The 23260-nt window shown below is 44.8% G+C and overlaps 1 protein-coding gene across 1 annotated transcript in view; it reads left to right on the plus strand.

Annotated features, from left to right (window-relative positions):
* The first annotated feature begins 1072 nt into the window (after nucleotides 1-1072).
* Nucleotides 1073-23260, plus strand: part of ABCA4 (ATP binding cassette subfamily A member 4) — a 172791-nt gene continuing 150603 nt past the window's right edge. The window contains exons 1-4 of the mRNA XM_064279964.1: nucleotides 1073-1138; nucleotides 10199-10292; nucleotides 14886-15027; nucleotides 17634-17773. Coding sequence (XP_064136034.1) covers nucleotides 1073-1138; nucleotides 10199-10292; nucleotides 14886-15027; nucleotides 17634-17773 — 442 coding nt within the window. The remainder of the gene's footprint in view (nucleotides 1139-10198; nucleotides 10293-14885; nucleotides 15028-17633; nucleotides 17774-23260) is intronic.

The following is a 23260-nucleotide window of genomic DNA, read 5'->3' on the forward strand; positions in this document are numbered from 1 at the left end:
TTAATGAGGGAGGATGGGCCGCAGTTGTGTTAGTGAGGCAGGACTCAATCTCCAAGATCGGATTGTGTTTTGAGGCAATCTCTTGAGATATAGAAGAGAACAGAGAGATGGGGGAGGGTGGGGGTGGGAACAGGACTTCATACCAGCAAGAAAGCAGGGCTGGGAGCAGAGCACGCCCTTTGGACCTGGGGTTGGGGGGGCAGGGGGAGGTCCCTGCATGCCAAAGCTTCTAGTCCAGGGGAAGATTGATGAGAAGGCCGACAGAAAGATAAAGCCTTCCCCGGGAGCCAGTGCCCTGAATTTGGACTTCTAGCCTACTGGACTGTGAGAGAATAAACTTTATTAAAGCCATCCACTTGTGGTATTTCTGTTACAGCAGCACTAGATGATTAAGACAGTGTTTTTTCAGCACAGCTCCAAGCAGCCACAACTAGTCAATCAATTTTAGCACAATAGATAAAAATCATTTACCCAAATTGCTGGCCTGAAATCATACACAGTGAGATAAATGGCTAAAAAAGGGTGGTATCATTCAGATCTGGCCAGTGAGTTAATTAGACTCAGAGGGGCAGTCAGCCCTGGCTGCCAGCTCACATCAGGCTGCTACTAAGGACAAACGTCCAGCCTACAATTATGCAGAGGTTTTGCCCAAACATAAAGGTCAGGGATTTCCAAAGCCACCCCTCTTAGGAGCCCCTTTGATGGAAGAGGAACCTAAAGGGCCTGGTTTGTTGTTAAATGCCCCCACCTCAATTCCCTTAGGGCCCAGCCACCTTTTTCACTCAGTTTTTCTTCTTTAAAAAAGAGCCAACGCAGTGTTTGGCTTCTCTCTGACGAAGAGCTTCCAAAACCAAAACCCGCTGCCGTCGAGTCGATTCCGACTCAAGAGCTTATGTGTAATTAAAAAGGATTATGCTTTGAAGGGGGAAAGTGGCCTTTAATCACCAACAGAAGGACTCAGCAGCCTGGGCTGGAGGTGCCCTGGGTGGCATTTATGTCCATTGCTGTCCCTGAGCCTCAGCCACGGACAACGGCTCTGGAGTGACCTCCTGGTCTTCACGTAGTGGCCAGCATGGGCTTCACCAGACAGATACAGCTTCTGCTCTGGAAGAACTGGACCCTGCGGAAAAGGCAAAAGGTAACAAGCACACATTTGCTATTTCTGGGTCTTTTTTACTGCCCTGTAGTCTGAAAGAGAAGTGGTGGGTGGGTGGAGGGGAGGAGCCAGTGGGCTTGTTTACATTTAGGACTGAAGTAGCCTTTAGCTGTCTGGCTGTGGTTCCCTGAGCCTCTTGACAAGTGCTCGTCACAGGCGGCCATGCCTTTCTGTCCTGAGATGAACACTGTCCACCCATGGTCCTGCGTGTCCACATTATAATCTTCTTTCGCCTACCCTGAGTGACCCATTGTCTGCCTGTCTTAGTAATCTGAGATGTGTCCCAATTTCAGAGATGTTAAAATGTGCACTGTAGAATCAATGAAACATGGTGTCATTGAGCTGGAAAGCTCTTCAAGGTCATTCTTGTTTTCCTTTGAGTTTCTTCTTCAGGTCTTAGTGGCACAGCACGGATGCTTAAGAGAGCAGTGGATTTGACTGGCACAATACCACATGCGGGTGGGTGTCATGAACTGAAATGTATTTTCTCACAGTTTAGGAGGCTAGAAAGTCTGAATCCAGGGCACTGGTTCTAGGAGAAGGCTCTCTCTCTCTGTTGGCTCTGGGGGAAGGTCCTTTTGTCTTTTCAGCTTCCGTTCCTCAGTTCCTTGGTGGTCTTCATGTGGTATGTATCTTCCCTGTCTCTGCTTGCTTGCTTCTGTGCATAATCTGCTCTTTCCTATCTCAAATGTGATTGATTTAAGATATACCCTACACTGATACGGCTTCATTAACATAACAAGGAAGAAACTCTCTTCCCAAATGGAATTTTATTCACAGGCATGTTGTGTGCTGTGAGTTGATTCCAGCCAACAGTGCCCTATAAGTCAGAGTAGAACTGCCCCATAGAGTTTCCTAGGCTGTAATCTTGACGGAAGCAGATCACCAGGTCTTTTCTCCTGTGGAGCTACTGGTGGGTTTGAACTGCTGGCTTTTCGGTTAGCAGCTGAGTATTTAACCATTCTGCCACCAGCGCTCCTTATCCACAGGTATAGGGATTAGTATTCCAATACATATTTTGGGGGGACACAATTCAATCCATACCACTGCCTGTATCATTCCTCTGCCAATCCAATTTACTGCACCCTTGAGCGTCCATGCTGTGTAGTGGGAAGTACCCTAAGCCCTGGAGAAGAGGCTCAAAGGAAAACAGCAATGTCTCTGAAGAGCTTCCCAGCTCAGTGATACCAACAGAGTCTATGTTCCACACTCTTTTTCACATTTTAACATCTCTGAAATTAGGGTGCACCTCACAATTGAGTCACAGTTTAACTAGGCACATTTTTTTCTTTGTGGTGAAGAAAATAACAGTGCATCTGACAATAGATGACATCTTAGATTCATTGAGAGGCAATCCATCATCAACCATCACGGACATTTACTGAGGCCTTTCAATGAGCATGGAGTCCCTGGTGGTGCAAAGGGTTAAATGTGCTTGGCTGCTAAATGGAAGGTTGGAAGTTCAAGTCCACCCAGAGGAACCTCAGGACAAAGGCTTGGTGATATGCTTCCAAAAAATCAGCCATTGAATACCCTATGGAGCACAGGTCTACTCTGATACACATAGGGTCACTATGAGGCGAAATCGACTAGACGGCAACTGGTAAACCGGTGGTTGAACAAGCAAGCAAGGGCCTGGGCTGCACTTAGCAAGGCTTGGAGCTGAATCTCGGACCTCTAAGGAAAAAGCTCTATGAGGCTGGTGCTGGAGTCTCTGAGCTCAAAGAAGGGGCCATGGACTGACTGCGAGGTTTGGAGCTGAGAGACAATAGCTTAATAATGGGCACAAAAAGGAAGTATCAAGGGACACGATCCAACCATACACACGGATGGTTCTTTCCACAGTGTGTGGCTTGGAGAGGGCATAGGGAGGCCAGAAGGGGGAATCTAGGTGAAAGCCCGCTTGTCTGTGAGAAACACCATTGTCCTCAGGCTGCTTTCCTTTGTCAAAGCTGGTGTGATTTTCAAACCAGCTTTCAAGGTATTTGTTGCCAAGTGCTAACAGTAATCAGAGACTCGAGCCCCCTTTTTTTTTCTTGGAGCTTCCCTTCTAAAATGACAATATTTTAAACAAGGCTCATTATTGAAGTTGTTCATTCATTTCTTCAGTCACCAGATACTTATTAATCGCCAGGCACTGTGCCAGGTGCTGAGCATACAGTGGTAAAACCATCAGTCCCCACTGCCATGATGCTTACCGTCTACGAAATGCCAAGAAAAATCCAGTATGCGATTGCTTTCTCTCTCTTTCCCATAAGAAATTAATATTCTCAGTTCATTTTTCTCTCAATGTGCTCTTCATGGCCCTCAAAACACCTACCTGGGGACTGTAGCTACTGGCCCAAAACGACTCTGTTCTGTTATAAGCATGTTGCTGGTCTAGAGAAAACCCCTGTTTTCAAAGACAAGGTTTGATTCGACTTCCTTTCCCTGCCATTGGTAGGTGTCCCCCATTCAGAGTCTCTGTCCTCGCCACACTTGCCCTGTTGTCCATGTTGTGAAAAGAGGCTTGGAGGCTTGGGGGAGCACATTGTGACCCCTCTGCAATGAAATGGGGCCTTTTAGACTGAGAACCTCCGCCCCAGGGTATTTTACATTCATTTGATGCCATTCCCAATGCCCGGAAATTAATCTCTCTGTCTGTGTGCCTCCAGACAGCTTCCACACTGCTACCACATTCTGGGAATTTCCAGGATGTCTGGGTAAGATGGAGGCAGCCCCTACTGCCCCCAGCAGCTCTGTGAGGGGTCTGGGGCTCCTTGTGTATGCTGCTTCTGGTTCTTCCAGAAACTTCTACCTCTATAGTGACTCAAAGAAAAGTCAAAATCACCCAGTCCATATTTCATCTTCTAGAGTTTTGATTTTTCAAACTTCCCTGGTCTCAGGTATTTACTATCTTGAATGGAGCAAGAATAAAAAAAAAAAAAAAAAAAAATTTTTTTTTTTTTGGAGCAAGAATAAAAGCAGACACCAAATGTCCCTTCTCCTTCTCTCCCAACTTCTAAGGGCATAAGATGAAAATCTTCAGATCTCTGCTTCTCTTGCCTCTGTTCTTTCTTCTTCTGTCATGTGTTGACATTTATCAAGTATCGCGAAGTGCCTGGCAGTGTATTAAGTGTATTTTCTCATTTAACCCTCACATCAGTTCCAACAGTTTCATTAGAGAGACACCGTTATTCCCTCAGGTACAGACGGGGTAGTTGAAGATAAGAGAAGGGTTAGTGACTGACGAGGTTGGACCTGGGATTCAAAGCAAAGCCATCCGAGTCCTGGGCAAGCAGACAGGGTCCTTATACCATGCTGCCTCCATGTCTTAAGCCCTATCTGTTAGGCTGGTCATGGAGACTACAAAGATACAGTGAGCACATAATTTACCCCATCCAGACTAGGGCAGTTTTGAAATGAAAAGGGAGCACTATTAATAATTGTGGTAGCTAACAACAACAACGAATTAATTTTTGCCCTGGGACAATAAATGGAAACCAGTATTGGTCCTGGCAAACTGGGCTGTAGGGTGGCTGTCCGCCAAGGTGAGTAAGACGCAGCCCCTGCGCTCCTGAGCGAGGCCGTGTACAATTACTGAGCAGAATAATGTGTGCGACAGTGGAGTAGAGGGAAGCAGGGGCTGGGATGAGCTGTGGGAGGTCAGAAGAGAAACCGGGATTGGAGAGGGAGAGAGAGGACTTCCTAAGGACATCATCCCTAGAACATGCATTCCTAATGACAGCCTTCTCCAGTGTAAGCAGCAAGTACCCACACATAAAATAACGCAAACTCGTTGCCTTTCAGGCAATTCTGACTCATATCAACCCTGTACGACAGGGTAGAAGTACCCCATAGGGTTTCCCAGGCTGTAATCTTTATGGAGGTGCCCTGGTGGACAGTTCCACTCTGTCCTATATGAGTTGGAATCGACTCGAAAGCAAAAGGTTAATCTTTACGGAAGCAGACTGCCATATCTTTCTCCCATGGAGTGGCTTATGGGTTCAAACTGCTGACCTTTTCATCAGCAACTGAGCACTTAATCATTGCACTACCAGGGCTCCTTTGAGTACACACACACATACAGACACACACACAAACCAAACCTGTTGTTGTCGAGTTGACTCTGACTCATCGTCCTATAGGACAGGATAGAACTGCCCCATAGGGTTTCCGAGGAATGCCTAGTGGATTTGAACTGCTGACCTTTTGGTTAGCAGCCGTAGCCCTTAACCACTATACCACCAGGGTTTCCTTTGAGTACACATTCATCCGTATTTGCTATTGGTCAGGTGCTGTGTCAGGAGGGTTTACCAAGAGCATTAGGAGTGTGTTGTCCCTGAGAGCTCACAATCCAGGGACCCTTGGCATCAACCCCTGATCTCAGCTTCTGTTTCTGGGCAGGGTATGTGGGGAGGCTTGAGGACTCACGAGAGTAGGGGGCTCATCATTTCCTCAACCCAACACTCGGGTACCTGGCAGAGCCGTGGCCTTTAGTCCCAGGCCCAATGTGACAGAATTAGACAGGATGAGAAGACAGTGAGTGGGCGAGGCTGGGGAAATAGGTTCTGGGTTCTATTCTCCCAGACTAAGAATGCTGTCTGGGTTCCTAGTGCGGAAGAGAGAATCATTTGCTCATTTCAAGCCTTGACTACCCCTCCCCCTCCCACTTTTAAATTGAAAACAGAGTGGGAGGAAGAAAATCTAACTGGTCAGGTTTTAAAACAACAGGCACTGACTTTGCCCTGCCCTGCAACCCTTCCTCCCCCATGCAGACTGAGTGGTAAAGGGGGGGAGGGGAAGCGAAAAAGAGAGAGAACAAGGAAATACCAGTTTGGAAAAAAATTTCCACTGGCCCCTTCTGAGCCTCGGCTGGGCTTAATTAAAGTTACAGACATGTTTAAAGGGAAGGGGCGGGGGGAGCCAGAGCCGCTCAGAAAACATGCTTTTAATTACGCTGTGGAATTTCTCCCTAGGGTACGCCTGTGCACAGCTGAGCATCAAGAACGAGGATGCCACTGTGGGGTGGGGGTGCTGAACATGATTCTAGGGGAGGGAGAGGAGGTTGTCATGAGGACCCCTGGGCTGGGAAAGAGTTGCCTGTGGTCTTTGTGTGGGGAGTGAAGTGTGATATGCAGCCCCTCCAAAACAAATGCTCACTCACCGAGTGAGAACAATAATATCAACCTCACAACACATGTTTTCCAAAGTTTACTTAGGCCAGTGGTTCTCAGCCTGGGCTTCATATCCAAATTACCTGAGAAGTGTTCAAAAAAAAAAAAAAATACTGCTGTGCCACGCCCAGGGATTCTGATATAATTGAGCATGGGCTCCCTGGAGGCTTCCAGCAAGCAGCCACCTGAGAACTGCTGACCTAGGCTGACAAAGGTGATAATTTGAGGGGCAGCTCTAATTCAGAGATACGGTGGGTGAAGAGAAACACCTGTACTAGTCCCAGGGCCAGGCAAAGAACAAAGGGAGAGAGGACAGCTCTGAGCCTGCCTCCTGTTGATAGGGAGGACTTTAAAACCACAATGCCTTGCATACAGTAGACACTTCATAGATGGATGAATGGATGTATGGACAGATGGATGGACAGACGGGTGGGTGAATGGATGAGAGTGTGTGACTAGCATTTCAAAGATGGATGACATGTACTAGCTTGGGTCTGGGAATTTCGTCCATGGGACAGGTAGGCAAGGCTGGCTGATCTCTCTTATGGCCCAGTGGTCCAGGCCCCACTTCGCATATAAAGAAGGGGACAGAGTGTAGTTAATTTCTCAGGAAGCCCCACATTTCCAAATTGGCAACTGAGCAACCCTGAATCCAGAAAGGGGGAAAACATGAATACAAGTAGAGGGCAGGCCTAAAAGGCTGTAGATAGGTTTAATTTTATCTCCTTGATTTACAAAACGTGGTCACCCACAGTGTTACCGTGACCTTGTAACAACCCTGTGAGGCAATAATAAATGGCTTATATTTATTGAGTGTTACTTTGTGCCAGAAGCTGCTCTAAGTATTTTACTTGGTGAGCTCATTTCAACCTCTTGATTATCCTGGGAAATAGGTCCTGGTATCACCCCAATTTTACAGATGAGAACCTGAGGCCATGGAAAGATTGAGCAAATTACCCAAAGCCATATAGCTAATAGAGTGCAGAGCTAGATGGGAACCCAAGTCACTTGGCTCCAGAGAAAAATACTCTTAACCCTCAGTCTGTACTGTGGGACAAAATAGCAGCCCCATTCCACAGATGAGGAAACTGGGACTCAGAGGTTAAGCAAGCCCGAAAGTGGTTTTTAATCCAGATCTTTCCACTCCCAAATCAGCTTCAGTGTCTAACATACCAGACTGCTCCCAGATAGACATTGCTACATGGAAGGCAGATGATTTAACTTGTTAGAATGCCAACCTTGCAAGCAACTGTCTTAAAGAGAAGTCAGACATGTAGGATCTGGACAAGTTGTCTCATTTCCTGTTTCATCACTTGTGCCTATTCACTCACATGGCTATCTTGTTGAACTTGCTCCTCCACTTTATCCACAGGCTGGTGGATCTGGAATGGAAGGAGTGAAGTCAGTGTGCGTGCCCCTGGGGGTGCAGTTTGTTAAATCGGAGGACAGTTGGCACCCTGAGCCTTAGTGGCTCCCCCATCTGTCTGGGAGGAGACTCCCAGACCTGTTTTGACAAAGGCTCACTCATTCCACGAGTATTTATTGAACACTTATTATGAGCCAGGCTGTCATAGCTGGGTGCTGGACTTACAGTAGTGACTAGGACAGACATGGTCCCTGCTCAGCGAGGGGTGCACTTACGTGAAGGAGGAGCACCCTGAAGTTAGACAAGTGATAAGACAGGGAGTGCAGGCTGCTATGGGAATAGCTGCCACCATGGCCTAGGGAAAAGGAATGACCTCCCTGAGGCATGGTGTTAACCTTGAGACGGGGTTCACAGGGGAAGAGGGCCAGCCCCTCCCCCCTTGATTTGCATATCCTAGGAGTAACTGCCAACATTCCAACGGCTACCAAGTATGTCTGGGGTCAGTCCTGTTAACACTGGGGGAAATTGCCCACTACTGATGTTTTGCCATCTTGTGGGAGAATGTGTAGGGGGAGACCTGAAAAATGAGGCTGATGACAAAAATCTGCTATTTTTTCTTTTCATATTCATGTGTTTCCTCTAATACATCTCCCTAGACATATTTTGAGTACAACATTTTGTAAAAAGTTTGTCAGTTTGTTGAGTTGATTCTGGCCCATGGTGACCCCCTGTGTCCAGAGTAGAACTGCTCCACAGGGTTTTCAAGGCTGTGACCAGATTCAGGCCAGTCTTCCGAGGCACCTCTGGGTCCGTTCAAACCACCACCATTTTGGCTAGTAGTCGAGCTCTTAACCATTAGCGCCACCCTGGGACTCCTTGTAAAACGTTACTGCTACATAATTACCACCTCCCCCTACCGTTTTTTTTGCTTTTTCTTCAATGTATTATCCTATTCCCCCACCAGTTTATTTTCTGTTTGTAATAACGATTCAGTTGTCAGCAGACCGTTTTTTTTTTTTTTTAAGAACATAGTTTGTCCTTACTAGCTGGAAAGGAATACTTATGAAGTACCTGCTATAGTGTCCACCATTTTGCTAAGAGCTTGATGTACATTTCTCTGTAAGAAACGAGGAAGGGTTAAAGATCAGGCAAATAGTCCCTAGCTGATCTATAAATACTCAGATTTCTATTCCTATCTAGCTGCTTAAGTTCTCCTGTAGGCATTATGAGTTTCCTTCCTAAAGTATCTGGAGTGGGGGCTCGGGAGAAGAAGTATTACATTTTCCAACTCATAGCCCATCTTGCCTCCTATACTTGCCCCATAACCCCACCCCTCCAATCCCGCACCGTAGTGTCTAATACCAGAAAGTGTGCCTACAACAACCAACTGGTTCTTCTTCCTGTGGAATCAAGAGTTCCTAAACTCTAAATTGAACCTAATTTAAATACCAATTTTCAACTATATGTTGATATCAGCAGTCTCTTTCAGTGTTGGAAAAACCCCTGGCAATACACCCTGCTTTGTTCTTTAAGCCATGAGAAATTGTTAAAGGAAAAAATGTTGGTAACCCAGATTTCAGTTGACTTGCTATGGCTCACAGTATTCAAAGAGTCATTGATTGTCCATCCATTCATTTGTTCATTCATTAATTCATTCATTGACCAGTCTGGAAGGTCTACTGTGGACCAGGCAGGCTAGAAGGAATACCAGTTCTGGAGACAGGTGGCTTCTATTCGGGCCTGATGCTGTCTCGGCTGATGTGGCACTGCACAGGTCACTTGCCCTCTCGGGGCCTCTGTTTCCTTACCAGCAGAATGAGAAGTTCCAACCTTTGCTAACAGTAGCATGAGCCCAGAAGCCTTGGTGGCATAGTGGTTAAGTGCTACGGCTACTAACCAGAAGGTTGGCAGTTCGAATTCACCGGGCGCTCCTTGGAAACTCTATGGGGCAGTTCTACTCTGTCCTATGGGGTCACTATGAGTTGGAATTGACTTGACAGCCGCGGTTTTTTACCTGGGAGTTTGTTAGAAATGCAAAATCGGGTGGGGCCTTACAGAATCAGAATCTGCATTTTGACAAGGTACCCAGGTGAAGCATGTACACAGTAATGTCTGAAAAGCATTGAAGTAGATGGTCTTGATGATCCTTTACCAAAATCCCGTGCTAAAATAAATGCAGAGTAGAACCCAAACCCATCACTATTAAGTAGATTCCAACTCATAGCTACCCATAGGACAGGGTAGAATTGCCCCAATTGGGTTTCCAAGGAACAACTGGTGGATTCGAACTGCTGACCTGAACCACCAGGTCTCTGGAGTAGAACCCAGACGGACACAAAGTCTGGTTAGTCTAATATTTCAGGATAGAAGTAGTGGGGGAGGAGGGATAAAAGAAGGAAGTTCTTTAAGTAAATATGCCACAACATAGTCCTACTGCATAGATGAATTGTGTCTGTGCTGGTTGCTTCCTGTAATCTCTTAGCATCCCTGGTCTTTATCTCTTTTTGTTTGTTTTTCCAGATTCGCTTTATTGTGGAACTTTTGTGGCCTTTATCTTTATTTCTGGTCTTGATCTGGTTAAGGAATGCCAACCCGCTCTACAGCCAACACGAATGTAAGCATTATGGGGGTACCCTTGGCAAGTACCAAGGAGACACTCATTCTTTAGTTTTGGAAGGTCTTGAGAGTTGCGGGGAGCCAGGCTCTGATCTGCTTATCATCATTTCATGTCTACTGTGCATAAAACAGAGATTTATCAATGTTATACTACATCTAATATTTTAATCCTGTGCGGTCTGTGCAAACTCTTATGTGTGGTTACTGAAGGATTGTGAAATCGCTTTTTGTTTTTTTATTTTTTTCTGTACCTGAATTCAAGGAGCCCTGGTGGTGCAATGGTTAAGCTAACTGAAAGGTTGGCAGTTCGAACCCACCCAGGTACTTCATGGGAGAAAGACTTGGTGATCTTCTCCTGTAAATATCACAGCCTCAAAAACACTATGGGGCAGTTCTACTCTGTCACGGTGGGGTTGCTATGAGCTGAAAATTGGCTAGACAGCACCTAAAACAAAACAAAACAAAAACTCTTACTAGTTTCAAAGAGATCACGTTATAAATAAGGTATCTAAAATATTTTGGAGACCAAATACATGGTGCTAGGGAAAAAAGGCAGCAACCATCAGTCTGTGTCTCGCACTGCGGTAGCTTGCATGTTGCCGTGATGCTGGAAGCTATGCCACCAGTATTTCAAGTACCAGCAGGGTCTCCCATGGTGGACAGGTTTCTGCAGAGCTTCCAGACTAAGGCAGACTAGGAAGAAGGACCTGGCAATCTACTTCTGAAAAAATTGGCCAGTTAAAACCTTATGAATAGCAGCAGAACACTGTCTGATATAGTGCTAGAAGAGAAGCCCCTCGTGCTGGAAAACCAAACCCAAAACTGTTGCCATAGAGACAATTCTGACTCCCAGTCACCCTATAAGACAGAGTAGAACTGCTTCACAGGGTCTTCCAAGGAGCAGCTGGTGGATTGGAACTGGTGACGTCTTCATTAGTAGCCAAGCTCTTAACCGCTACAACTGGGAAAGAGCTGCCTCCTCAAAGCAGAATCGACCTTAACGACATGGATGGAGTAAAGCTTTTGAGACCTTCATTTGCTGATGTGGCATGACTCAAAATAAGAAGAAACAGCTGCAAACATCCATTAATAATTGGAACCTGGAATGTAGGAAGTATGAATCTAGGAAAATTGGGAGTCGTCAAAAATGAAATGAAACACAAAAAGATCAGTATCCTAGGCATTAGTGAGCTGAAATGGACTGGAATTGGCCATTTTGAATTGAATAATCATATGCTCTACTATGCTGGGAATAACAAATTGAAAAGGAATGGCATTGCATTCATTGTCAAAAAGTACGTTTCAAGATCTATCCTGAAGTACAATGGTGTCAGTTATAGGATAATAACCACACGCATACAAAGAAGACCAGTTAATACAAATATTCAAATTATGCACCAATCACTAATGCCAAAGATGAAGAATTTGATGATTTTTACCAACTTCTGCAGTCTGAAATTGATCAAACATGCAGTCAAGATGCATTGATAATTACTGGTGATTGGAATGCAAAAGTTAGAAACGAATCATCAATAGTTGGAAAATATGGCCTTGGTGATAGAAATGACACTAGAGATAGCATGATAAAATTTTGCAAGAGCAGCGACCTATTCATTGGAAATACCTTTTTTCAACAACATAAATGGCAACTATACACGTGAACCTAGCCAGACGGAAAGAATCAAATCAACTACATCTCTGGAAAGAAACAATGGAGAAGCTCAACATAATCAGTCAGAACAATGCCAGGGACTGACTGCCAAACAGACCACTAATTGCTCCTATGCAAATTTAAGTTGAACCTGAAGAAAATTAAAACAAGTCCACGAGAGTCAAAGTTCAACCTAGAGTATGTCCCAACTGAATTTAGAGAACATCTCAGGAATAGACTTGATGCACTGAACACTAAGGACCACCCAGAGGAGTTGTGGGATGACATCATACATGAAGAAAGCAAACGGTCAATAAAAAGAAAAGATAAAGAAAAAAAGTGAATATCAGAAGAGACTCTGAAAATTGCTTTTGAATGTAGAGTAGCTAAAGCAAAAGGAAGAAATGATGAAGTAAAAGTGTTGAATAAAAGGTTTCAAAAGGCAGCAGGAGAAGACAAAGTGAAGTATCATAATGAAATGTGCAAAGACTGGAGCTAGAAAACCAAAAGGGGAGAACACGCTCAGCGTTTCTCAAGCTGAAAGAACGGAAGAAAAAAATCACCCCTCGAGTTGCAATATTAAAGGATTCTACAGGCAAAATATTGAACAACACAGGAAGCATTAAAAGCAGATGGAAGGAATACACAGTCATTGTACCAAAAAGAATTTGTTGACAACCACCCATTTCCGGAAGCAGCATATAATCAGGAACCAACGGTACTGAAGAAAGAAGTAAAGATGCACTGAAGGCACTGACAAAACACAGGGTCTCAGGAATTGACAGAATACCAGTTGAAATGTTTCAATAAACGGATGCAATGCTGGAAGTGGTCACTCATCTATGCCAAGAAATTTGCCAACCAATAGGAAGAGATCCATATTCGTGTTCATTCCAAAGAAAGTTGAAAATTATCGAACAGTATCATTAATATTACACTCAAGTAAAATCATCTGAAGATAATTCAAAAGCGATTGCAGCAGTACGTTGACAGGGAATTACCAGAAATTCAAGGCGGATTCAGAAGAGGATGTGGAATGAGGGATGTCATTGCTGATGTCAGGTGGATCTTGTCTGAAAGCAGAGAATACCAGAAAGATGCTGATGTGTGTTTTATTGACTATGCAAAGGCATTGGACTGTGTGGATCATAACAAATTATGGATAACATTGAGAAGAATGGGAATTCCAGAATACTTAATTGTGCTCATGCAGAAACTGTACACAGACCAAGAGGCAGTCATTTGAACAGAATGAGGGGATACCGCGTGGTTTAAAATAAAAAAAGGTGGGCATCAGGGTTGAGTGCTTTCACCATACTTATTCAATCTGTATGCTGAGCAACTATTCCGAGAAGCTGGACTCTATGAAGAAGAACGCTCCTTAACAACCTGTGATATGCAGATGACACAGCCTTGCTAAAAGTGAAGAGGACTTCAAGTACTTACTGATGAAGATCAAAGACCACAGCCTTCAGTATGGATTATACCTCAACATAAAGAAAACAAAAATCCTCAAAACTGGACCAATAAGCAACATGTTAAATGGAGAAAACATTGAAGTTTTCAAGGATTTCATTTTTCTTGGATCCACAATCAATGCTCATGGAAGCAGCAGTCAAGAAATCAAACAACATATTGCACTGAGGAAATCTGCTGCAAAAGACCTCTTTAAAATGTTAAAAAGCAAAAATGTCACTTTGAGGCTAAGGTGATCCTGACCTAAGCCATGGTATTTTCAATCACCTCATATGCATGCAAAAGCTGGACAATGAATAAGGAAGACCAAAGAAGAATTGATGCCTTTAAATTATGGTGTCGGCAAACAATATTGAATATACCATGGGCTGCCAAAAGAACGAACAAATCTGTTTTGGAAGAAGTACAGCCAGAATGCTCCTTAGAAGCCAGGATGGCGAGACTTCATCTCACCTACTTCGTACATGTTATTAAGAGGGATCAGTCCATGGAGAAGGGCATCATGCTTAGCAAAGTCAAGGGTCAGTTAAAAAGAGGAAGACGCTCAATGAGATGGGTTGACACAGTGGCTGCAACAATGAGCTCAAACATAGGAACAGTTTTAAGAATGTCCCAGGACTGGGCAGTGTTTAATTGTTGCACATAGGATCCCTGTGAGTCAGAACTGACTTGAAGGTGCCTGATAACAATAACAGAGAAAAAAAGGGGAGAAGGGATGCTATACAATCACACTTAATTAAACATTATCTCTTGGACATCAGAGATGTTCTATGACTTGGAGTGAACCTTGTATGTAACTCTTTATGTTATAACCCTCTGGGAAAGCCTTGATCTGGTTTCTGGCCAGGACAACATCTTCTCCCTCCAGGCAGCTGAATGTGGAGATCTCAGGGGCTATGCCAAGCAGCTCACTTCCCTTTCCTTGCTCCTTACCCTCTTGTTCATCACTTTCAAGGCCCAAGTTCTGAATCAGCTTCCTTTCCATCAAATTTTGCTTCTTTTCCTCACCCACAAGGAGCTCATAACCTATAACTCTCTTACATGTTTGCGGATAGGGGTTCAGTACATAGTCGTTGAAGGAATAGATAGACCTCTTCTCCTCTTGGTGAACTCTTTCATCCTCAAGGATCAGCAACCTTGTAGAGCCTTCTTGAGATAGCATTCTGCTGCCCTGTGCCCCACCACAGAATGATGTGTTTCCCACTCTTCCCTCTTACTCTGCCCATGCCTCCATTAGGACATTTGCCAGTCTCCCCACTAGACTAGGAGCTTGAGGGAAAAGACATTGTTTCCAGCACCTAGTACAGGGAATATACTAGATGTTCCTGATTCTTAAATGTTATGAATGAAGGAAAGCACCAGAAGGGCCTAGGCTCCTTCCTGTAGGGGCCCCAGCTCCTAGAGCCTGCATCCAGCTTGGTTTCGATGACTAACTCCTTCTTGTCTTCATTTCCTGTCTTAAAGGCCATTTTCCCAACAAGGCGATGCCCTCAGCAGGAATGTTGCCGTGGCTCCAGGGGATTTTCTGCAATGTGAACAATCCTTGTTTTCAGAACCCCACCCCAGGAGAATCTCCTGGAATTGTGTCAAACTATAACAACTCCATGTAAGTGTTAAGACTCCCACCAGATCGGAGACCATCATGCACCAGAACACATGTGTTCACACACTGTGTTCACACTGCAAGCGTGTATACACTGAAAGAGTGTTTTTGTGGCCTGCTGAGCCCCTGAGCTCTTATGAGCATGGCAGGTTTCCTTTCTGCAACATCCTGTTAGCTCTTGGGGGCACTTGTAGGAGAGCTTCAGAATAAGGTCACATGAACACAACTTCTTGGTCTTTATGTCCCCAAGATGTGGCCTGGACTCTAGTGGCATCCCTCCTACTGAGATGTGTCCATCACACCCTGGTCATCCATTTGCTTGGATGGGGTCACTAGGTGAGAAAAATTCATTCCCCTCACCCTTCACCCCAGGTCAATCCTGACAGGTCTCTGCTTCCTTTAAAATCCTTCTTGGACATCTAAGGGCTAAGAAAAATATCAGGGAATGTTGACCAGGTGAATGAAATCAGGTTTACAAAATGAAGCTTTTCTTCTTGAAAGAAGAAACAAATTCCAAACACTTTGTTGTAATTGCCATCAGCTCCCTGGGGTGGCGAAATCTTAGGGTATGGCTTGAGAGCAGTGGTTCTTAACCTTTGTGGCAGAAGATCATTCAGAGAAGCGGATGGAAACTATCCTGAAGAAATTGGCCACATGCATTAAATATTTACATATAATTTCAGAGGATTTGTGGACTCCAGATAGATAACAGACCTGAGTTGAATTTCAAATCAAATCCCACGGGAAGCAATGCCACCTTTGAAATTTCTCTTCAGAGCAGGAGTTGGGAGTAGGTGATTGAGTATGTACTTGAACATGTCCTTGAACATGAATAGGGCCATCCTTCACCTGCTCTGCTGACCTTGAGCCACAGCTGGTAAAGCCTGACACAAGGGTCACCAATAAGGGCTTATTTAGGGCAGGGGCTTTATCCTACTTGTATAAATACAAGATTAGGTGGATTACTGAGATATTTGGTTACTCCAATTTTTTTCCTTGGAGGAGCTCCAGGTATAATTCATCGAGGACAAATCTGCATTTAGACTAAAAGAAAGGAACTTTTGGTGGGTCACTACCTAAGGCTCAGAGGTGGCCACTGGGAACAACCTATGGATGCCTTTGCCCTTTCATTGCAGAGCTGAGTTATTGTGACAGACACCACATGGCCTGCAAGCCTATAATATTTACTATCTGGCTCTTTACAAAGAGTTTGCTGACCTCTGTATTATAGGAACACAGAAGAGGGAACACTTCTTAGGAGAAAGAGTCAGGGAGGTAACATTTTAGCTGGGCTCACATTGCCACAGATGGAGCCTTGAAGCTCTACATTCTATGCTTTCAACTTGAAACTCCTTGAAGTCCCTGAAAAGAAACACCCACCCATTCAGAAAGATCCAAAAGGTCTCACGGTGGGATCAGGGGAACCTCGGAGAAAGCTCAGTGGGGGCTAGATGCAGCTCCAGTGCTGCTTATAAATACAGTTGAGGAAGGTTAAATGTGGGGGAAGGGGGACCCCAGACTCCACCTGTGCTTGACCCAGGAAACCTGGGTTTCATGTTTCGTACCTTATGATTGAAATATTGGTTTATTTAGGATTCTTTTGCTTGCAAGGCACAGAACCCCATTCAAACAAGCTTAAGTCTCAGAGGGAAATGTATGATTTGGATACTAAAATGTGTGATTTCTCACAAAGCCAAGGGCGTTAAGGCAAACCTCAGAAGGGGTAGGGACAAGAACTGGGGAGCTGCAAAGGGCAGTGCCCTCAACTCTCTCCCATCTGGGCCTGCAGGGTCCAGCCTCTGCCTCTCTCTGAGCATCCACCCCCCTTGCCTCCCTCTGTGGACCAGTCTCCCTGCTTCTCAACACCCCAGACTGGCAGAGGTCACCCAGTTCACAGCACCTGTGTTTGGGAAACAAAGAGAGCATCTCTGAGTCCCACTCAAACTCCCAGGAGAACAAATCTGGTTTGCCCAGCTTCATTCTCCTTGTCCAATCAGCTGTGGCAGAGGTGTGAGCATGTGTGAGTGTGTGTGTGTGCACATGTATGAATGTGTGAGTGTGTGTGTGCATGTGCACATACATGTGGGGTGTGTTGATGTGTGAGCACATGTGTGGGCGTGTGCACATATGTGTGAGTGTGAGCATGAATGTGAGTGCATACGTGTGTGTGTGAGTATGTGTGTAGGGAGATGTTATGGATTACACGTAGCTGGCAGAGACTACCCCTATGAATGGGTGAAAGGGCAGGTCCCAGAGAAAAGAGCAAAGGCTGGGATGAACCTCCAATAATGTCTACTACTGATATCTTCCTGTTTAAGCCTTCTCTGGACAGGAGACACACAGAGCGTGGGTTGTGAGGTGACCCAGCCCTGCCAAAACTGGAAGACTGAACAAATCACTCCCTTTCCCCCTCCTGCTGTCCTATATATATGAGGAAGTAAAATATTTTTTTCTCCTTTTTCCTTAGAAGTACTATAAGGATACATAATATAGTAGCCAGGCCAACCACATGGTGTCTTTAAAAAAAAAAAAAAAAAAGCACAAAGTATTATTATTATTATAAAAATGACAGCTATTTCTTTATTGATGAGGCTTTGTCCTTCTTACAGTTTGGCAAGAGTGTATCGAGATTTTCAAGAAATCCTTATGAATGCACCAGAGAGCCAGCACCTTGGTCAGGTTTGGACAGAGCTTCGTACCTTGTCCCAATTCATGGACACGCTCCGGACTCACCCTGAGAGAATTGGAGGTAAGCTGGGCCTTGTTTACTCAACCGTCACTTATCCGCCTCTTGCCTCCCTCATCAGAAAGACTGAAAATAGGAACAACTAGGGCGTTTGGTGGGAAAAGATACCAGAGAAGGCAGGAAGGGATGGGACATAGAGGCGGTGTGAGGATTCACCTTGGTGAGGTTGTCTCTTCCTTCAGGTCAGTTTAGAAGGTAGGTAGTTGGGCAGGAGGGAAGGAAAGATCTCATCTCAGTTAAATACAGAAATAGAAAAACGACGCCAAGTAAGATTATGTGCTTGGAAGTATGAGGCTAGGTTAAGTGCTGGAAGCAAGACGTGAGGATTGAAGAACAGGTAAAGGTGTGGAAAAGCTTTCACAGAGTCTTAGAGAGAGACATCTAACCAGGAGCATGTAGAAGTAATGGTAAGTAATCTTAAGGACCCAGTGGAGGTTGGAGACCATACGTTTATCATGACATAAATACGTGCAATTGTATGATTTTTTTCTAGTAATATTCAGTGTTCCAGGCACTGAGGCAGAGAGGGTAGAGCGTGGGTTGATGTGGGGTAAGGGCTTGCAAGGAGGTCAAGGAGGCAAGGAGGTTGAGGACAGTGATTAGACTACAGGTTGTCAGGTCCAGGCTGCCATAGGATGGAAGAGAAGCTGGAAAGACAGATGGGCTAGGAAAAAATGGAAAGGCAGGAGGGTTCAATGAGTTCAGTGAGGTCTCAGTGGGTTCAATGAGCCTGAGTAAGAGACTGAGAAAATGAGCAAGAAGGAAGAATTGGTAGCTATGGTCAGAAAGTGAAATATCCAAACTCAGGATTTCAAAGACAGGCAGTACTAGGTGGGAACAAGCCCCCATGTGTGGCCAAGGGGTTGAAGTAGAGCAGAAGTGAAGGCTTTTGGAGAGGGTGAGGAGAAGGAAATGAGAGGCCAGGCTGTTAGATGAGTCACCGCATGGACACTGAGGTTACGCAGGATGGAGGCAGGAGATGGGGCAGAGAGAAATGGTCCATCACCACGAGGGTCAGAGAGCGACTTGGAATCGGGAACAGTGATGAGAAGGAGGGAGGTTCTCCCTCTCACGTGCCTCCGCTCTCCAGGGGGAAAACAAGAAACAAGCAGAAATCAACAACAGTAACAGCAACAACATTTCTTTTAAAGGATAAGTGGATAGTTGATGGTCACATGTGCAGTAGGGCCCTCTGCAGAGGACTAAAAGAGTGTCCTACTGATGAAAGGCTGCTAGTGGGAAAAGGTTGTTCACAGTAGAATAGGGCTCAGAGGCTACAGAGGAAGCAGTTTGGAGCTGCTGAGAGATGTATATTGCTAGGAATGAGAGCTTGGATGTAGGGTGTGAGGAATGGGGAGAGTAGACTCTAGGGTTGACCTTAGAAGATGACAGGAATGAGGGAGGGGTCTACCAGGGGGCTGAAAGGGGCAGAGAGAACAGGCTCTGCTCAGGTTTCCAGAGAGGTGGAGAAAGGTCTCTGCCAAGACCAGCTGTGAGGGAGGAGAATGGAGTGAATCAGCCCCAGGGCTCTTCAACCCTGTGGCTCATTCAACATTCAGCAGACCTTTGGTGAGTGCATACTGTGTGCCAGGCACTGCATTAGTCTCTGGAATGGAGCAATGAGTCAAGTGCTGCTCTCAAGGGCTCCCAGGGCAGGAGCGGAAACAGATGATCACACGTGCGGGGGGCGCTGGGGGAAGGCAAACAGTGGGAGCCCAGGGGAATCAGGATAGGGAACCTATCCAAAGAGAATCTGATCCTCCACCCATCTTTCCCTTCTCCCTTCTCCTACCATTGAAACAGTAAAAGAGAAAATTATGTTCAGATTGGCATGTTAAGATGATTTAATTACATTTTAATTACTTGTAAAATAGTGAAACATATACTTTAAGGAGCCCTGGCAGTGCAGTGGTTAAGGTGCTTGACTGCTAACAGAAAGGTTGGCGGTTAGAAACCACCAGAAACTCTGAGGGAGAAGGATGTAGCAGTCTACTTCTGTAAACATTACAGCTTTGGAAACCCTGTGGGGTTGCTATGAGTTGGAATGGACTCAATGGCAGTGGAGTTTTTTTGCGGGGAAAGTTATATACTTTATGTAGTCATTTTCTACAAACTGAAGCCAACAACTAATAGGTTCTTGTCCAGCAGACCAGGGAATTGGAGTCAGCAAGACACAGGGTTGGAGGAATAGAAAGGTTTATTCACAGTTTGCAAATTGGGAGGCAGGCAGGTCTCTCCATCTAAGGCAGCCAGCTCCCTGAACTAAGGCAGATTTGCTCCTTATATAGGGAGTGACATACATATTCATGAACAGTACAGGGAGGATCTTCAGTCCTGCGATGGGTGCGCAGTCTGCAAAATTTAAAAAAAATTTTTATTGTGCTTTAAGTGAAAATTTACAAATCAGGTCAGTCTCTCATACAAAAATTTATATACACCTTGCTATATACTCCTATTTGCTCTCCCCCAATGAGACAGCACACTCCTTCCCTCCACTCTCTATTTTTGTGTCCATTCAGCCACCTTCTGACCCCCTCTGCCCTCTCATCTCCTCTCCAGAGAGGAGCTGCCCACATAGTCTCATGTGTCTACTAGATCCAGGAAGCTCACTCTTCACCAATATAATTTTCTATCCCATCCAACCCAAACCATAGTCCAGTCTAATCCCTGCCTGAAGAGTTGGCTTTGGGAATGGTTCCTGTCTTGGAGTAACAGAAGGTCTGGGGACCATGACCTCCAGGGTCCTTCTAGTCTCAGTCAGACCATTAAGTCTGGTCTTTTTCTGAGAATTTGGGGTCTGCATCCCACTGCTCTCCTGCTTCCTCAGGGGTTCTCCGTTGTGTTCCCTGTCAGGGCATTCATCTGTTGTAACCGGGCATCATTTAGTTCTTCTGGTCTCAGGATGATGTAGTCTCTGATTTATATGGCCCTCTCTGTCTCTCAGGCTCATAATTACCTTGTGTCTTTGGTGTTCTTCATTCTCCTCTGCTCCAGGTGGGCTGAGACCAATTGATGCATCTTAGATGGCCGCTTGCTAGTGTTTAAGACCCCAGATGCCACTCTCCAAAGTGGGATGCAGAATGTTTTCTTTATAGATTTTATTCTGCCAATTGACTTGGATGTCCCCTGAAACCATGGTCCCCAAAACCCCCATCCCTGCTATGCTGGCCGTCTAAGCTTTCAGTTTATTCAGGAAGCACCTTGGCTTTTGGTTTAGTCCAGTTGTGCTGACCTAGCCTGTATTGTGTGTTGTCTTTCCCTTCACCTAAAATGGTTCTTATCTACTGTCTAATTAGTGAAACCCCCACGTGTCTGTCAGTTTGTCGTACTGTGGGGGCTTGTGTGTTGCTGTGATGCTGGAAGATATGCCACCGGTATTCAGATACCAGCAGGGTCACCCACGGAGGACAGGTTTCAGCTGAGCTTCCAGACTAAGACAGGCTAGGAAGAAGGACCCGGCAGTCTATTTCTGAAAAGCAGTAGCCAGTGAAAACCTTATGAATAGCAGCGGAACATTGTCTGATATAGTGCTGGAAGATGAGCCAGGTTGGAAGGCACTCAAAAGATGACTGGGGAAGAGCTGCCTCCTCAAAGTAGAGTCGACCTTAATGACGTAGATGCAGTAAAGCTTTCGGGACCTTCATTTGCTGATGTGGCATGACTCAAAATGAGAAGAAACAGCTGCAAACATCCATCAATAATCGGAACCTGGAATGTACGAAGTATCAATCTAGGAAAATTGGAAATCGTCAAAAATGAAATGGAATGTAGAAACATTGATATCCTAGGCTTTAGTGAGCTGAAATGGACTGGTATTGGTCATTTTGAATCGGACAATCATATAGTCTACTATGCTGGGAATGACAACTCGAAGAGGAATGGTGTTGCATTCATCGTCAAAAAGAATGTTTCAAGATCTATCGTGAAGTACAACGCTGTCAGTGATAGGATAATATCCATACACCTACAAGGAAGACCAGTTAATACAACTATTATTCAAATTTATGCACCAACCACTAGGGCCAAAGATGAAGGAATAGGAGATTTTTATCAGCTGCTGCAGTCTGAAATTGATGGAACATGCAATCAGGATGCATTGATAATTACTGGTGATTGGAATGCAAAAGTTGGAAACAAAGAAGAAGGACCAGTAGTTGGAAAATATGGCCTTGGTGATAGAAATAATGCAGGAGAATGAATGATAGAATTTTGCAAGACCAACGACTTCTTCACTGCAAATACCTTCTTTCACCAACATAAAAGGCAACTATATACAAAAAAAAAAAAAAAAAAAAATTTTTTTTTGAATACACATGGATCTTGCCAGATGGAACACACACAAATCAATTGACTGCATCTGTGGAAAGTGACGATGGAAAAGCTCAATATCATCAGTCAGAACAAGGCCAGCGGCTGACTGTGGAACAGACCATCAATTGCTCACATGCAAGTTCAAGCTGAAACTGAAGAAAATCAGACCAAGTCCATGAGAGCCAAAATATGACCTTTAGTATATCCCACCTGAATTTAGAGACCATCTCAAGAATAGATTTGATCCATTAAACACTAGTGACCGAAGACCAGACGAGTTGTGGAATGACATTAAGGACATCATCCATGAAGAAAACAAGAGGTCACTGAAAAGACAGGAAAGGAAGGAAGGAAGGAAGGAAGGAAGGAAGGAAGGAAGGAAGGAAGGAAGGAAGGAAGGAAGGAAGGAAGGAAGGAAGGAAGGAAGGAAGGAAGGAAGGAAGGAAGGAAGGAAGGAAGGAAGGAAGGAAGGAAGGAAGAAAGAAAAGACCAAGATGGATGGGAGAGGAGACTCTGAAACTTGGTCTTGAGCGTCGAGCAGCTAAAGCTAAAGGAAGAATTGATGAAGTAAAAGAACTGAACAGAAGATTTCAAAGGGCCTCTCGAGAAGACAAAGTAAAGTATTATAATGACATGTGCAAAGAGCTGGAGATGGAAAACCAAAAGGGAAGAACATGCTCGGCGTTTCTCAAGCTGAAAGAACTGAAGAAAAATTCAAGCCTCGAGTTGCAGTAGTGAAGGATTCCATGGGGAAAATATTAAATGATGCAGGAAGCATCAAAAGAAGATGGAAGGATTACACAGAGTCATTATACCAAAAAGAATCAGTTGATATTCAACCATTTCAAGAGGTGGCATATGATCAGGAACCGATGGTACTGAAGGAAGAAGTCCAAGCTGCTCTGAAGGCATTGGCAAAAAACTAAGGCTCCAGGAATTGATGGAATATCAATTGAGATGTTTCAACAAACAGATGCAGCGCTGGAGGTGCTCACTCGTCTATGCCAAGAAATATGGAAGACAGCTTCCTAGCCAACTGACTGGAAGAGATCCATATTTATGCCTATTCCCAAGAAAGGTGATCCAACCAAATGTGGAAATTATAGAACAATATCATTAATACCACGCGCAAGCAAAATTTTGCTGAGGATCATTCAAAAACGGCTGCAGCAGTATATC

The sequence above is a fragment of the Loxodonta africana genome, chromosome 3 (genome assembly GCF_030014295.1).
Source record: "Loxodonta africana isolate mLoxAfr1 chromosome 3, mLoxAfr1.hap2, whole genome shotgun sequence".
NCBI classification, from domain to species: domain Eukaryota; kingdom Metazoa; phylum Chordata; class Mammalia; order Proboscidea; family Elephantidae; genus Loxodonta; species Loxodonta africana.